This window comes from Gracilinanus agilis, chromosome 1 (assembly GCF_016433145.1).
Source record: "Gracilinanus agilis isolate LMUSP501 chromosome 1, AgileGrace, whole genome shotgun sequence".
In the NCBI taxonomy this organism is placed as follows: domain Eukaryota; kingdom Metazoa; phylum Chordata; class Mammalia; order Didelphimorphia; family Didelphidae; genus Gracilinanus; species Gracilinanus agilis.
This window is the reverse complement of record NC_058130.1, coordinates 133,348,374-133,366,480: the sequence shown is the minus strand read 5'-3', so window position 1 is coordinate 133,366,480 and position 18,107 is coordinate 133,348,374. Positions and strand designations below refer to the sequence as shown.

Genomic DNA, 18,107 nt, shown 5'->3' with positions numbered 1-18,107 from the left:
GGGGGACTGACCCAGACCCACGAGCTGGTACACAGGAACTACAACCACCACCACCCCCTCCCAGTACTTACCCCCAACCACAGGCCTGTGGCCTTTTAACTTCTCTCACACCAAAGAGGTCAGCAAGAATCTCCCCCTGGTCACCAGGGACTTCATTCTCACCTACACATTCCCTAATGGTGGAGGGGCTCCAGGCTCCTCACTCACATGTGATAGGAAACATCAAAAACAAAACCAAAAACCCTTATCTGTTAAATATATTTCATTCCAGGGGAGTTTTCTTTACATTAAAATGAAATCTGTCTCCCTCCAACTTTCGTCTCATAGGAGAAACACAAAACAAGCATATTCCCCCTGGTTTTAAAAAAAAAAAAGGTATTTTCATGTCCCTAAATCTACTTCAGGTTAAATGTGCCCAATTTCTTGAACCATTTCTCATATGACATGGTTTCCTAGCACATCACCATCTGAGATAATCCTTTCTGGATTTTCTCTCATTTTTTCAATGTCCTAAAATCAAACATTGTGCTACAAATATTCATCTGACCAGTAGAGACTAGAACATGGCTGTCACCCAGATGCATTTGGTTAATGCAGCCTGTGGTATTGAAAATCCCAGGGGCAGCTGGGTAGCTCAGTGGATTGAGAGCCAGGCCTAGAGACGGCAGGTCCTAGGTTCAAATCTGATCTCAGACACTTCCCAGCTGTGTGACCCTGGGCAAGTCACTTGACCCTCATTGCCTACCCTTACCACTCTTCTCCCTTGGAGCCAATACACAGTATTGACTCCAAGATGGAAGGTAAGGGTTTTAAAAAAAAAATCCCAGCAGCCATTTCACAATGTTGATTTATCATCAAACAAAGCCTTGCTGTGTCTTCTCCCCACCTCCCAAAAAAATTTTTTTAATTACAAATACAAACAAAATAAGGAATAAAGCCCCAAATTAACAAAACTTCCTGCATTTTGTAATTTCTCTCTTTAGAAATTTTTGCATTTACTAATTACTTATCAGTTCTCTTGATCTCGTTTTTTAAAAGTCACCTTTTGGTTTTATGATTTCAATTATTCTGTCTTTCTACCTTACTATTACTGTTGTGACCTTAATAATCTTCTGACTTCTCTCATTTGGTGTATTACTTTATTCCTTTTCTTTGAATACACATTCAAGTTTATTTTTTTCTCTTAATAACAACACTAAATTTACCTCTGAGTACCTCTTTGACTGCATCCCATTGATATGTAATATCAGTGTTATCTATGAGATGATCTATTATTGTTTTTATAATTTAGGCTTTAAGAATCATTAAATTTCCTGGTAAAGCTACACCTTTTAATCATACTATAATTATTTTTGGTTTAATTTCTTTATTGTCATGCCCCTCTGTGGGGAATGGCAAACATGTCCCAGTGATTAGCCAGAGGCTGGGCAAGAAGGGTCAAGGTCTGTATGAGAAGCCAAAGAAGCATGAACCAAAAGGCCAGGCTGAGCTGGTACCAGAGTTTCTTAGAACTGAAACTGAAGGGACTGAGACAAGCAGGAAATCAGTTGCCTGGAGGAGGTAGGTGAGAGGGGAGAGCAAGGAGGACAAATAGGACTCAAAGGTCTTTGGGCAGATGGTGATACCCAGGAACATAGCTAATGAAGTTGAAGCCCTTGAAGAATAATGCCTGGCAGAGTAGGCATCCCCCCAGCTCCTGGGCAGTCAGAAGTTGTTCTAATGTGGGTCATGATGATTATTCCACCCTTTCTTGAGATGTGCATCAAACGTGGCTTTGACTGTGTGCAGGGAGCCAAGAGATAGAGTTCTTTGGGAGAAGCTCATGCAGAGTCAGAGTACACAGAGGCAGCGTATCCTGTGAGAAGATAGCCCTTAAGCTATCCACAATGATGAGTAATATCTTCGGGTCTTTAAAATGTATGCTCCCCTTCTGGTGTCTAGTAGAAACTGTTTAGGAGGCTTTGTGAAATGAACTTTTAGGGCAGAAAACCTAAGGATTGAGCAGCAAGCAGGACCCAGAGAAACCAAAGCACAAACTTGTGAGGAAAATGCTTTATGTCTTCCATTGCGATAGAATTTAGAGTTACCACTAGTTTTTCGTGGAGGTCAACTTTTTCCACTGTAAAGTGGATTCCTTTCCTATTTGTTAGAGTAGCAACTCATATTTATAGAGCTTCTTATATATCTTTTTGATATAATTAAGTACTGAAGATATTATCCCATTTTGCAGATGAGGAGTCTTAATTTGGGAGAAGCTAACTGGCTTGTGGTCATCTAGTATATGTCAGAGTTAGGATTTGAACTTGGGTCTTTCCAAACTATTCTTTCCGCTTCCATTCTGTGTTCCAGGCCTCCCATCTTCCCTTCAAACTGGCATCTTGTGATGATGATGATGATGATGATAGCTTGAATTTATAGAGCACTTTAATGTTTGCAAAGTGCTTTACAGATAATTGCTCCATTTAGCAAATAGCCAATGGTGGTGTAGGAAGACAATCCTTGCTAATTCAGTACACAGATTAGGGTCCCACGAATAGATGAGAATACCATAAAAAGAACTACCTGCCCTTATGACCAATGCACAATATTGATTCTAAGTCAGAAGGTAAGGGTGAGAGAAGGTGGGAGACAGACAGAGAAACTATTTACCATCAACGGGTGTTAAAATCAGTCCTGAATCTGAGAAATTTTGAAAGTATAACATGGTGTTCATAGAGGCCGTGCCATTTCTGGAATGGCTTTACATATGATTTTACAATGATTTTGCATTTGTTCCTCCTCATTTGTACCAGGCTGTATATCCCTCAAAGGTCTAATTTGGGTGAATATAGCACTGTGCTTGTCAGTTAGTCTACCAGACTAGATATCAAGAATAAGGGAGTGCTAGTCTTAAATGGGGAAGAAATTCACTTCTAAGGTAGATAGTCATTCCCTGACTTTTTAAAATATGTTGTTGACCTCTTACTTTTAATGTCATAATCATTTCCAAATTTATCCCACTTGTGGTATGTGTTTTTATTATACTATAGAAGATCTTTTAAGATTTTGTCTCTGATTAACCATTTAGTATCAGGATTTAGGGTCAGCTAGGTCGCACAATGGATAAAGTGCTAGGCCGAGTCAAGAAGACTCACCTTTTCCTGAGTTCAAATTTGGCCTTAGACTTTTGCTAGCTGTGTGACCCTGGCCATGTCATTTAACCCCATTTGCCTCAGTTTCTTCATCTGCAAAATGAACTAGAGAAGGAAATGTCAAACCACTCCAGTATCTCTACCAAGAAAACCACAAATGAAGTCAGGAAGAGTTAGACACAACTGAATATCATCATGATTTAGAGTTATTGGACACCTTAGAGATCATTAATTGAAATCCAGCGAGACTAAGTTGAGTCAGTTCTTTAGGGTCTTTTAGGAGCCTAAATGACCATTTTTAACTTTGAAATGAAAAGGTTAGATTTACTAAAAACTGATTCTGAAACTGAAGCCCCATTTTTTTATTTATATAATTGTGTTCCAACTTCTTGAGTTATTTCTGCTTTTTCCAGAGAAGTCTAGCATGGTAATTAATTAGGAAGAAAGAGGGGAGGTATGGTATATAATTTCTGGTAGGATTCTTTTTTTTCTCACCAGTTTTGTCATCTAGTAATGATGTGTGAGAATTGAATTTGAAATTTATCCATGTTGGATTGATACTGGACATTTCTATCCATAGAGTCACAGCTTTTTGTGGGTAGCAGTTTAGGGAAATTTTCTTCAATAATCAATATTGGGATGAGATTTCTTTTTCCTTTTTTCAGCTTCTCAGGATGCTACCAGTTTCCCCTGTGCTACTTTCAGATCTTGATCCAGTTTTCTGGGCTCGTCTTTCCACTTCAGCTACTTTATGATTTATGCTTTTAGCTATATCTATTGAAACATTTAAATTATCTCTTCTGTTTTTAGTAATTTTGATCTTTTCTGGCATTCTTATTCCTGTTTTTAAGAGGAAATAGGAGCCTGGCTCCTTTTTTATAAACATCAGACTGCCTTCCCAGAAGTATACCATATACTGATTTTTAACACCAAAATAAAGAAATATGGGCCTCACATTTCTCCCTGTTAACTTGTTTGTCCCAACCTTTCCAAATCATTTGAATCCTGAATTATATTAACCTTTGTTTAGTAGCCACTAGTGCATGAGAATAATAGAGTCAGACTGTGTTTAGAGAAAATTGTTTTAGCCACTATGTAAAGGTTAAATTGGGGAAGAGGAAGAACTGGGTTCAGAGAGACAGTTTAGGAGGCTACTATAGTAGCCCAGGTGTAGATAATAAGGTTCTGAACCAGTATGGTGGCTTTGCGAGTGGAGAGAAAGGAATTAATGGTGAAGGATAATGTGGAGGTAGAATCAACCAGACTTGACAACTGGTTGAATGGGGATCAGGGTGGGGAGGGGGTGATATATAAAGAAGAATGACTGCAAGGTTACAAATCTTAAGTGAATAGAAGTGCTGGAATACAGGAATAGCAGGGTCAGATAGGAGGATTGAGGAAGAAAAATAATGAATTTTCTTTTGGACAAGATGAACCCAAAATGCCTGAAAGAAATCCAGTTGCACATTTCCAATAGGCAGTTGCTAATGCAAGAATGGAGCTCAAGAGAAAGCATCTTTTATTCAGAAGATACATGATGAATTTTTCATTTCAATGTCTTAGAGTCATTTCATATGAACATCAGTTATCCCTGTGAGACAGAATTTGTGGAAAATTTAATCAAATCTGATTCAAATCCAAAAGCCTATTTTGAGATAAAACTTTGAAATCTGTAGACTAAGGACAGAGCCAGGAGATCATGGTTTCAAAACTGGCCTCAGACACTTCCTAGCTGTGTGACCCTGGGAAAGTCACTTAACCTTCATTGCCTATCCATTACCACTCATATTTCTTGGAGCCAATACACAGTATTGATTCTAAGAAGGAAGGTGAGGATTCTTTTTAAAGGAAGAGAAGTCTACATGGCTGTTAGAATGCTAATCAGCCTACCTTAAATATCCAATATCTATAAAAATCTAACAGTTATGTGGAAAATTTCAAGCCCTTTTTTAAATCTCTAGTCTAGGCCTTGTCCCATTCTTTCTGTATAGATTTTAGGTTGCTCAGTGATAGGTTTTGTTGGTTTGGTCATTCATTTCCAGGCAGATAGCTTTCTTTTTAACCTGTCCTAACTTCCTTCCCTAATATATATGTCATTTTTTCCTCCTCTCCCCTCTTTTTTTTATCTGTGTCTCCACAGCACTCATGTATAGCTTAGCTGCCCAGTGACACTGAAGGCTAAAGAAGTTACTTCATCTCTTATTGTGTAATCTTTTTTCCCTGCAAAATGTCAAAATTTCCCAATGAAATCCTGGTCATTGCCAAACCCCACAAGCTTTCAACATTTAACTAAAATATGGTATATATCTCTTAATATTGCAGTTTCATTAGCAAAGAGATCTTGACAATTCGTGAAGCAGTTTGGCTAACAGATAACACTTATAAATATGAAGATCTAGTAAGAATGATGGGAGAGATTATTTCTGCCCTGGAAGGAAAGATTCGAGTAAGTTTTTTATTTTTAAATAAAAGTTGTATTTCTCTCTGCAATGAGTGGGGTGATTTTGTCATTGAGGAGGTAATGATCAGCTGCATCATAAGAAGGTCATTCCCAGAGTGGGAAGGCTTAGAGCAGAATCAATCATTGGGTTCCCCCAGCAATGGGTGGCTCAGTGGATTGAGAGCCAGGCCTAGAGATGGGAGGTCCTAAGTTCAGATCTGGCCTCAGACACTTCCTAGCTATGTGAAAAATCAGAATGGCATTATAGTTAGGGCACTGGATTTGGAATCAATAAGATCCATGTTCCTCACCTTTGAAGTGTAGGGGATAGACCTCAAAGGGTCCCTTCTAGCTGTAAATATATATATATATATATATAAATCTAGCTATAAAATGAATTTTCCTTGTTCATGCACATAAAAATTCTCATTTTAAAAGTCATCTTTCTGGTGCTTTACTGGGGCAAGCAAAGGATTCAAGGCTCTCAGAGAGTGCCAGTGAAGTACAAACTCTAGCAGAACATACTGGAAAGCCTTCAGGTCCAAAGCCAGTGACAGCCTGTATGTCCTTAAGACAGTGTGTCTCTAAGGATCAGCCTAGCTAAGTGCAGAAAGGCTCATCACCAGAGACCATAAGCTCAAGTATAAAAAAAAATTACACTTTGTATCAGCAGAGGGAGCACTGCCTCTGATGAAATTGTGTCTTTTCAATGCACATTGCTATTGAATCTCATTACCATCTCTGAATATGTAGCAATAAGTTTCTAAGGATCCACGTAGCAAAATCCGTGTTTACATTTCTAGAATAAAGTATTTTTGAAGATAGGTTTAATTTATCTCATTTATACACACACATATATAAATTTATCTAAGATAAATTAAACCTATCTTCAAATATACTTTATATTATTATATTTTATTGTTATATTCTATTATTACATATATTATGTATGGGGAATCAGTATCTAAGATAAATTTAAACCTATCCTCAAAAATATATTATTCAAGGTATATATCAAAATGTAAAAGTTATATTATTCAAAGGTGTATATATATATATAGTAGGGAATTGTAAAACACAGAACTGTATGTGCTCTGAAATCTAGCATTTAATCAATTGGAGTGTTCTCTCTTTTATTAGATTCCTACTCTCGTAGATTACAAAGAAGTGCTATTAAATGTAGTCCCAACAGAGAGAAGAACCCTTCACCTGTACAGCTTTATCTGTGAACTCTCCTTGTTGTATACAAGCCTGTCTGTGTACTCCCCTGCCCATCTGGCTGCTGCAGCCCTGCTGCTGGCCAAGTTGATGCATAGGCAAGGTAAGACACACTCTGTAATAATAACAGCCCACGTTTGTTTAGTTCACAAAGTTATTTATCTGCATTATCCAACTTGGTCCTCATAGGCATCCTGAGGATGAGGTAAGGAGTACGGCTGCTATCTTCCTCATTTTATAGGTGACAAACTCCATTCAATCTAGGAGGCTGTGACTCACATAGCTGGTCCTGCCATGACCAATGCTCTCATCCGATACCCCACCTAGTCATAGGACTGGTGCAGAATTATCCAGCAATAACCATTCATAATTCATAAGATACCTTTATTTCTTCAAATCTTACTTGTTTGTACTTCAAGGGGAAGGAGGAAAGTCAGCACTATAGGATAACCTACTGATTCTGCTGCCTCCAGGGTGGGATGGAAGCCCCTGGGCTATATGACATCTCCAAGGGGGTTACAGGAGATGGGAAGAAGTGAGATACAGCTAACAATTGTGTTTTACAGCAGATATCCAGAGTAACAATTGTCTGTATGTACATCTTCCTCTGAGCTCTCTGGGTACAAGTTTAGATGCTTTTAATTTTAACTGGTTAAGGAGATGAATTCATGTGCAGACAGCCCTTGTGTACATTTACTCTGCTGTCACCATAGGTAGGTAGGCAGGCAGGGGAACGACATGATTTCCTCTCTAGTGGATGATGAGACTTAAAGACCTTGAGAGTAGAATGACCTTGAAGGCTTCACAGATCTGGCAAGAAGAGGCATGGTTATGCCTATTTGGGTATTTCTTGAGTCTTTTTTCCTTAACCCTCGGGCAATTCCTGACTCCGTCCAAAGTTCTTCTCAGCCTTTCCAGGCTTATCTTCTTAGTCTTTGGGGAGAGTGGAATGTCTTTCTCCCACTTCTCATCCCTTCACCTACTTCTCCCACAAGAAACAACTCTTGCCCCAACCATTACCAAAAAAAATAACTCCTTCAGGCTAGCAGTGAACCTGCCTGCCTCTAGCTTTGCACCCCTGAGGCAGCAACAGCACAAAATGCATAGAGGATTCTGAGAAGAGTCTCGGGCTTCCTCCCACAAATGGCTTTTTGGTCTGGAGAGTAACAAGTCAAAATACAGATCACAGACCTAGATACCTGAATGCCTTGGCAATCATGTCCATTCCTAGTGGCAGTTAATGAAGAGGAAAGAGTCATCATCTCACCAAGACAGCAATCTACTGAATGCAATGCTAAGAACCAATCTGAAATGTCTAGTCCATATTGTCAGAATGCTATTATCACTTTAATTTCTCCTTTACCCAAATATGAAGTATTCTCTTGTTGACAGTTTAGTCTGGCTTTGGTATTTGTCAAATTCTTTGCATTTCTTTCTGTAGTAATTAACAGGTGAGCAGGTTTCAATGAGGAAATTGGAATGTGACCAATAAGGGTTCTCTGTCTGCTGTGATCTCTCTGTGGTTTCATTTAATGACAAGCCAGTTTTCACTGTGTGATAACCCATCTCTAAAAATACTGCATAACCCTAAGGAATTGGAGTCCTTTTCTGATTCCTTATATGCTTTGTAGGTCTCTTGCTTATATCATCAGAGCCAGGGAAGAGAAGCCTTCATAGGTCTATGTGCATTGACTAGACTCCTACTGATAGAATTTGATTGAAATAGGAACACCTGAGTCTTTGGGGACTATTTCTTAGCACTAAGAAAGAAAATGCCCTTGAGAAATGATTGTTATGATACTGTAGAAATACTCTTTTGTCTAATTCTGACTGTCTCTCTTTCCCAGCACATCCCTGGACAAGTCAATTGTGGGAATGCACTGGATTCTTCTATGAAGACCTGATACCCTGCGTTTTGAGCCTTCATAAAAAATGGTAATTTTGTTTTAAAATTCACAGTAATTTGAAGAGAAAGGAAGCATATGCAAGTCCTATTTACCCAACTTCTGAGCAGCATTAGGGCCTAAAACAATTTTTCCCAAATGATCTGAGGACATTTTTTCAGTAGCAAGACCCACTTTGAGAGCAGACAGCTGTTGTGCTACTACACAGAAGCCTTCTTTGTAGTGGGGCTAAGCTATAATATCCAGCATTCAAAGAAAGTTTTATTTTTCTCTATCCCGGTGGTTTTGGTGTCAGTGATAGTTACAGGGGTTAGTAAAGTTAATATCTCTACAAACACTAAATGAATAGGTAGAAAAATCATAATTTATCCTTTATCAAAGATGTCTTCTATGCTAATACAAAGCCTATTCTGTCAAGATAAGTGGATAGACCTTGGAGGTATGATTCTTTTAATTTCTTCTCTAAGACACTACATTCTTTGGCCAGATCGTAGCATAACAAACCATTTCAGTAATCAAATAAGAAACTCCCCTGAGAAAAACAATTGTTGCTCAGCAAAAAGTACTAATATTGGCCTTTCTTTGTCTCTGTGGCCCCCCACCCAATTTGACCCCTCAGAGTAACTATAATACGGTGATAAAGGCAGATTGGGTGAGCTCTTCGACTTCTCTCATAGCCAGGTACATACTCCACGGGGACCCTAAATGATTGTCAAGGGCTTATCACTGATCTAACAAATGTATTTCCCAAATGAGCAGCTAAATGGCTCTGTGGATAGAGTGTCAGGCCTGGAATCAAGAAGACTCATCTTCCTGAGTTCAAATCTGGGCTCAAATACATACTACCTGGACCAAGTCATTGTGTGCCTTAGTTTCCTCATTTGTAAAATGAGCTACAGAAGGAAAAAGAAAACCACTCTAGTAGTATTTTTGCCAAGAAAACCCCAAATGGGATCCTAAAGAGTTGGACATGACTGAAATAACTGAACAACAACAAAAAATTTCCCAACCACATTGGAACATCTGTATTTTCCATCTAGTTTAATGTTGACTTTTTAAGCCTTCATTGTCACCAAAATGGAAGTGGCTAAAAACGAGAACATCAAACATTCACTTTTCTGAATTTACTCCTATCACTTCTTTTTCTCTTTCTGTGCTTTGTCCTCTTAGCTTTCATGATGATGCCCCAAAGGATTATAGGCAAGTTTCCTTGACAGCTGTGAAACAACGTTTTGAGGATAAACGATACGAAGGAATTGGCCAAGAAAAGGTACTCTTATTTATCCTTTACCATTTATCTAAAAAGGACTAGCTTAAGAATGCCCCAATTTGGGAGAAGTGTGTATAACTAAGCTTACCTGCCCACCTGTTCAAAGACCAAATGATGCTTTGTGCTAACTTAGAAGTTGTTTGTATCATTTGTGTTTTGGTATTGGATCAGATAGAGAAAGAAGAGGCACTTATTGTTTGTCCTTTTTTTAAGGTAATGGGTTATGGCCAGTTGTGCAAGCTGTTAGGAGTGAAACAAGAGGACACAGAACCTTCTTCCTCTCCCAATGTGGAAGAAATTCAGACCTTCCTCAATTCACCCTCTGGGAAGAGAACCAAAAGGTAAGTGAAATTTTTGTCCACACTGATAGTCCTTCTTACAATGGCTCTGTTTTCTCATCAGATAGAATGTGCTGCTTTTTTACGTTTTGCCTCTAATATGATTTGTGATCAATATTGTCAATGTGTTGTTTATATCAGGAATGGATTTTTTACAACTTTTCTCAGAAAAGGAAATGGATCTAGCTGCAAAGAAATTACCGCAGGAAAAAATTCCTGGCCCTGATGGATTCATGGGAGAATTCTATCTCACTTCTAAAGAACAGTTAGCAAATAAATTGTTCCATTTGATTAAAATTTGCTGAGAAAACTGGAAAGCAGTCTGGCAGAAATTAGGCTTCGACCAAAACCTCACATCATATTCCACAATCCCTTCTAAGTTGTTACTCAACCTTAATATTAAAGATCATGCTGTAAAAACATAAGAATAATAGACCATATACTTCTCAAAGCTATGGGTAAGAGATATATTTTTAACTAAATAAGAGATAAAGGTATTTGCTAAAAATAAAATAGAGACTTTTGATTACTTTCGAATTAAAAACTTCTGCACAGGAAGTGATCAAATAGGAAAAAATCTTTGTGTCAAATTTCTCTGATAAGGATTTGGGATCCAAGATATATAAACAAAATAAAAGATTAATAGCCATTCCCCATAGATAACTGGTCAAAGAATACAAACCAACAGTTCTCAAAAGTATTCACAACATGAAAAAGTGTTCTAAATCACAAATAAAGAGAGAAGTGCAAATCAAAACAATCCTGAGGTTTTACCCCACACCCTGCAAATTGGTAAAAATGACCTGAAAATGGCAGTAGTTAATGGTGGAGGGGTGGCAAGACAATAGGTACATTAGTACATTGTTGGTGAAGATAGGAAATGGTACAACCACTTTGGAAATCAATTTGGAATTATGTAAATAAAATGATTAAAATGTCCATTCCCTGGGAACCATAATTGAGACTCCATTATTGGGCTTATACCCCAAGAAAGCCATCAATAAGAAAGTCCCTGTGTGCTCCAAAGTATTTCTAGCCGTACTTTTTATGATAGCTAAGAATTGGAAACAGAGTAGATGCCCATCATTTGAGGAATGGCTGACCAAATTGTGGTACATGGATGTAATAGAGTATCAGTGTGCTGTAAGAAATGATGTGGGTGATGAATACCCAGAGGCATGGACACATCTATATAAACTGAGGTTGAGCGAAGTAAGCAGAGCCAAGAAGACAACCTACACAGCAACTACCACAATGTAAATGGAAAGAACAACACCTAAAAAATCAAAAGTAAATTTAACAAAATTAGAAAAATTGAGCAAAGAGAGTGAGAAGACACCCCTACCTGTTTGTGGAGACAGGAAGTCCACAGGTGTTACACTGCACATATTTTCGGACTCGGTCTATGTATTGATCAGTCATGCTGATTCTCCCCCCCCCCCCCCCCCATCTAAAAAATAATATGTGGTATGGAGTGGCTTTTGGGGAGTGGGGAAGGATAGAGACTTGATGAAATAAGAAACAGAAGGTAGCAATAAAAACATTTTAAAAAACAAAAGTAAGAGAAGAGAATATGATAGCTTGAGATGGTGGGTAGTATTAAATAAAGATCTTATCAGGGAAGAATAAAAGGATTACCAAGCAACTGTAGAAAGGTCCATTTGAGATTACATAACATATTTGTCTTTACTGGCCTGGTAGGCATGGGTGTGTGACTTCTGCCAGTGGCTCCAGTAAGAGCAAGAAAAATAATGAGGAGGGGGCTGATGTTTGAACAAGCACTTAGTGATGCGATGCTTACCCTATAGCACCAGAGGGAGTAAAATGACTTGCCAAAGGTCACACAGCTAATTATTCAGTGGCACTCTCAGGACCAGAATCAGCCTTCTGTGTCTTGACTGCCAACCCAGGATTCCTGGTTTGTTTTGGGTTTTGTGGGGGCGTCTCCACTATGCCACATGTTCTATTCTGTATTTAATTTGGACTGTGTTCTCCTTCCTCAGAAGAAGGGAAAACAGCATTCAGGAAGATAGGGGCAGTTTTGTAACAACACCCACTGCTGAATTATCCAGCCAAGAAGAAACTCTGTTGGGCAACTTCCTGGACTGGAGTTTGGACTACTGCTCTGGGTATGAAGGAGATCAGGAAAGCGAAGGAGAGAAAGAAGGAGATGGTAAGTGCTGGGCTGTACATTGGGGTGAGGACACGCATCCCTCGTGGATCTGTGCTAGCCTTAATAAGCAGAACTGGCCTTTGTCTAAAGATCCTGAAGGCCACTTAAACATGCACCTGGTGATGGCAGTCTCCACTTTTTTCTCATGCCCAGAAGGACAGGCCTATTCTTGCTTAAGTTTCATTATTTCAGCAAGCCTAGAGAAAGGAATAAATGGTTATTTCTGCTGAGAATGGTGCCTCTGCCACCACCTCAGCTGGAGATCTATATATATCGTGTGTGTGTGTGTATACACACAATACCATCTTACCCGTGCTAGGAGAGGGACGCGTTTAATTCACAAATTTATAAAAGGTTAATATCCGTTCCCCAGCAGACAAATAGTCACATAACGTTAGCTGCACCTGGTCTCTGTGGTCGTCATTTCCAAGGCTACTGCTTCTAATAACCTGAAAGTCTATATTCCTAAAATAAAGGTTTTATTCACTGAACTGAAAACTAGTGAGGTTTTAATGGTCCGTGAGGGACACCTGGGTGCCACCTCCTGGCTCCTTGCCACGGCCGGGGCAGGGCAGCGGGTGAGGCCAGGCCGGGGTCTTCACCTGCGTGTTCTGTTGTGCTCCCACAGTCACGTCCCCCAGCGGCGTCCTCGACGTCACGGTGGTGTACCTGGATCCAGAGCAGCATTGCTGTCAGGAGTCCAGCGACGAGGACAGCCGGCTAGAGGAGCGCAGCGACGGGCAGGATGCGCCTGGCCTGCGGCCGGAGCCCAAGCTCCCCGACAAACACCGGCTCCTTTTCCAGGACAGGAGGGAGCCCAGAACCGAAGCGACCTCCGGCTACTCCTCGGTCAACAGCGCCAGCCCCACGTCCTCTGTGGAGAACAACTTTGGGGCGTTTCTCAAAACTACCTCAGCGCTGTCCCCGGGCAGTGACCGGAACACTCACCCGTGTACGCCCACCTCCTTGGAATCATGTTTACAGTCTCTTCACACCAGTCCGGTAGAGAGCGGCCTCCACCGGAGACCGGTGAAGAGGAAAAATGTGGCCGAGCACAGTGACAAGAAGAACTTGGGATTCTGGAGTCTGTGATTTGTGTATGTGATGTGTGTCGCTTTAAATGTTTACTAAAAAAGGGAGAATTTCTGTAATGCCTTCTAAGGGCTGTGGGGGGGAGGCCAAAAATGTAGACCTTGTAAACTCCAAAGGCAACAGACAAAGAATCTGCTGGGTCTGCCGAGCGGTGGCCTAGGCCTGCAGAAGACGGAGAGAAACCGCTGTTGGCCACGAGTGGAACTTCTTCCACTTAGTCCTATGCAAAACAAAAAGCAGACAGCGGAACTCTCCATCCAAAAGAACAGTACCAAATGCTTCTCTCTGGAAATGTGAGCCCAAAGCTATCATGCCTTATTGCTTCTCCACCTTTTCTTTTTGTGGGGACCCCGGAGGGTGAACACCCCTCTGCTAGCTCTTCAGAAGTGCTTTCACTGAAGGTCTTTTTTCAGGGGAACATTTTACTGCATAAAATCCGATGTCAGGGCCCAGTCTGGTGCCTGTATTCTGGGCTTCCAACAGCATTGAATTAATCAGCACATTCCCTGGAAAACACTTTATTGATGTTGCCCTTCAGAGTGACAGGATACCCCTAGCATTCGGCGTGGTTTCCTTGTGCAGTACAGTATTTGGGCCGGGCCTTAGAGACCAAAAGATCTCATTCCAAATGGATTCTATCCCCATAGAGCCCTGGAACTGGGTCCAATGGTGGCAGAGGTTATTTAGAGCTAAAAAGAATGGTATGTTTTAGCTTAGAACTCCCCATCACTAACCAGGTTGTCTGAAGCCTTCACTGCCAAGTGCCTTCCCCAACCACTTTTAGCTCTTTACAATAAAAGAGTCAAACGCCTTTTTTTTTTAAGTAACCTCATTGCTGTTTGCATCTTTACTATCTCTACATCCAGTGTTGGTGCCAAGAACTGCTCTTTTGTACAATGGGTTTAGGACCACTTTAGTATCTTACCATTGCACTGCCCTCAATTAAATTCATCCTATAAGATGAAAATAAACTCAATTTCAAGGGAAAAGGGAATTTTTTTTAATTACAATCCCTGTTTCCAAATGGCATCATGACAAACATATGCTGAAAGCATTTTCCTCAAGATGTGATTTCTTCAGTCTCCTTCCTGCCTGGGAATGTCCAAAAAAGATCGGGGAGGGGGTAAAAAAAACCCAAAGCAGTTTGTGTTTGAAGGGGTTTTTCATTGTAAATTGTCTGAAATGAAATAACACTGAAAATGTAAAAGTCATTGTTTTACTTTTATTAATTTCTGTTGAGTGAAATGCCCATTTTTAAGGGCCCCTTTAACAATGGAATGTTGAAGAAATAATGTGTGAGCCAATCGCTTCTCATTCTACATCTTCCCCAGGAATTAGTGCAGCAGACAGGATTTCTATGGAAACATGCCCAGGAATGTGATTGTTTGGAGGCTTTAAAACTTAGAAGCTCAAAACCAAGGAAAATTTCAACTGCTTTTAGGTCAAAATGAAAAAACACAGGGCATGAGGGTGTTGTTGGAAGGACATTCTAGATATTTGAGAAGTTTAAGGGCCAAGCTAGTGGTTTTATAGAAGTAGTAAAAAGTTCCATGATAACTGCAAATCTTAGGTTGCTGTTGGAAAACAACTCTTTCCATCCTTTTCATTCCCACTCTTAACCCCGCAACCTGCTTACATGGGTCTTGAATTAATCCCTGCCATTGGTCCTTTTAGAAAAATAACAGAGATAGCTTGGAAATCAGGTTTAACTGCAGTAAAAAAAAAAAAAAAAAATGCCTGAATCCCATGACATTGGTTGAAATACAAAGTTGGCTGGGCTTGAGAGCCTGGAGAAACTGGAAATGGATTCAAAATCCCTCCTCCAGCTTGTGCAAAAAAGGTAACTACTTTTTTTTTCTTCTTAAGTCAGACTTCTCTAAGGAGAGAAAGAGCCAGGATTGTTTCCCAGCTCCACTGGGACCCTATATATTTCAGCATTAATGTTGACCTAAGAAAGGAGGCAACTGGACCTTCTGTTCAATATCATTAACATATAGTGATAATAGCGGGATTCAACCTTTCACAAACATTTAGTCAACCTCTTACTAGAGGGAGTTATAACTGGGGCAATACCTCACCTAAAGCATATCAAAATTAATGTTCTATTGACTACATACTGGCCAAATTATGCTTCTGAGAATCCATTGTGTCATGGTGAATTTTTTTTTTAAAACCCATAACTTCTGTGTATTGGCTCATAGTTGGAAGAGTGGCAAGGGTGGGCAATGGGGGTCAAGTGACTTGCCCAGGGTCACACAGCTGGGAAGTGTCTGAGGCTGGATTTGAACCTAGGACCTCCTGTCTCTAGGCCTGACTCTCAATCCACTGAGCTACCCAGCTGCCCCCATGGTGAATTCTTGATGTTTTCTCCCATTTTTGCCAAACTGGCTATCTGATTCTGAGACTGATAGATCTAAAACACAGTTTTTAAATTGACTCTAGATGTGGTTCACTACAGAGCACCAAGAAACTAGCACTGCACCTCAAGACATGGAATGTTGGTTTGGGGTCACCTGGGACTTTAAAATGGCTCAGCCACATGGATTTGCTCAAACTGAACACTAAGCAAAACCTATGGAGAATCAGAATTTGGCTGAAGCTTTCGATAATTGTGGAATCAAAACAACCCTTGCCTCTCTTTATATCCCGTTCTACACACAACACTGCGTTGATGCACATTAATTACACAGTAAGCCAAGCTGAAAGGAGAGACAGTCAGGTGAGATACTATGTTTGGTCAGTTTGACTGGATTGATGTGTAAGTCAGTCTAAAAATGTAGCCTGGAACGAGGTTGTAAAGGTGTTTAAATGCCAGGGTTTGCATTTGATTCTAGATGTAGCTAGAAACCCCTGGGAGCTTCTCGAACAGGAGAGAGATCAGAACTGCTGTATTTGACCAAAGACCAGATGGGAAGAAAGATGGGGTGCCTGGAAAGCCAATAATCAATAGCTGACTTTTAAAGTTCATAGCTAGGAAAAGTGGAAGTATGACCCACATATGAGCTGTGTTCCTATTCTAACAATCACCGGAAATGTTCCTTGTTCTCCTCACTGCCATTCCTAGATCTTCTATGCCAACCTCTCCTCCCTTGAGATCTGTGTTTTTTAAATATCTTAAATATGCCTTATGGCTCCTAACCCTGTTCTTTGTCTTCCATGTGTTCAGTCCCTGCACTCCTACGTTCTTTTACAGGCCATCACACCAGCCACATTGCATTCCCTTCCCTAGCTTGACCCCTTGGTGAATCATTTAAGCTCAATACTATGCTCTAGTCTTGAATCCCTTATTGTCTTGTCCCATCACCAATCATGCCAACCCCTAACCTTGGTTTATTCCTGCCATCCTTCACTCCCATTCATATGAATGAAACTGGAAGAAATCACAAACTAGGCTGAATAGGTTCACTGAAATTTGTTACATGTTGACAGCATGAAAGCAACCCTTATCTATCTCCCTCATTAATTCACTTTCCCACTCCCCACAGAGTCTGTTCCAAACATTCTTGTCTCTCCTCAATCCCTCACAATATCCCCTTCCCCCATTTCCTCTTAGCTGAAGACTTTGCCCAATTTCATCAAAAAAAAAAAAAAAAATTGAAGCTATAGCCTCCCTCTTTCCCTCTCATCTCAAATCACTTGGCCATCTTTCCCTCCTATTACAAGTGTCTCTCATGCAGGTATATAGTGGATAAAGCTCTGGGTCTGGAGTTAGGAATATCTAAATTCAAATACAGCTTTAGACACTCTGCAAGACTCTAGGCAAGTCACTTCACCTGTGTCTGCCTCAGTTTCCTCAACTGTAAATGAGGGTAATAACAATCCCTACTTCTCAGGGTTGTGAGAATTAAATAAGATAACTCACTTAGCAATGTACCTGGCACATGGTAGGCATTTAATAAATGTTATTCCCTTTCCTTGTCAAACACCCCCACACTCATCCATTCCATTCCTTTGCATCTTTTCCAGCAAATTGTCCCCTTTAAACATCGCCACCCACTCTCTAATATTTAATCTCTTCCTATCCCTGCTATCTATAAAGACACCCACAGCTCCCCTATCCTCAAAAACAAAAACAAAGACAAAAAAAAAAAAACTCTTCATTTGATCTGATCATCCTATGTCCTTCCCTTCTTGGCTAAACCCCTTTAAAAAGCTATCTACATCAGTTGTCCCTACTTCCTCTCTCTATTCTAAATCCTTTGCAATCTGACTTCCAATTTGTTCATTCAATTGAAATTATTTTCTCTAAAGCTACCAATGATCTCTTATCAAATTTAATGGCCTTTTCTCAGTCCTCTTCCTTCTTGAACTATCTGCAGTATTTATTTACCCTGTTCTGTATACTCTTTCTCTAGGTTTTTGTGACATTGCTGTCTCTTGGTTCTTCTGTCAAACCAATCTTTCCCAGTTGCCTTTTCTGGATCTTCATCAAGATTGTACTCAATAATCATGGGTCCCCCTAAAGATCTGCCCAGGTTCCTTTTCTCCTTCTATACTACCTCAATGATCTCATCAACTCCTATGGGTTCAATTATCTCTCT

The 18,107-nt window shown here is 40.1% G+C and overlaps 1 protein-coding gene across 1 annotated transcript in view; it reads left to right on the top strand.

Moving 5' to 3' along the window:
* Positions 1-13,566, top strand: part of CCNF (cyclin F) — a 32,631-nt gene extending 19,065 nt beyond the window's left edge. Inside the window, exons 11-17 of the mRNA XM_044657078.1 lie at positions 5,454-5,577; positions 6,712-6,892; positions 8,637-8,724; positions 9,864-9,963; positions 10,177-10,304; positions 12,305-12,474; positions 13,103-13,566. Of these exons, the coding sequence (XP_044513013.1) occupies positions 5,454-5,577; positions 6,712-6,892; positions 8,637-8,724; positions 9,864-9,963; positions 10,177-10,304; positions 12,305-12,474; positions 13,103-13,566 (1,255 nt within the window). The remainder of the gene's footprint in view (positions 1-5,453; positions 5,578-6,711; positions 6,893-8,636; positions 8,725-9,863; positions 9,964-10,176; positions 10,305-12,304; positions 12,475-13,102) is intronic.
* Positions 13,567-18,107: the final 4,541 nt, after the last annotated feature.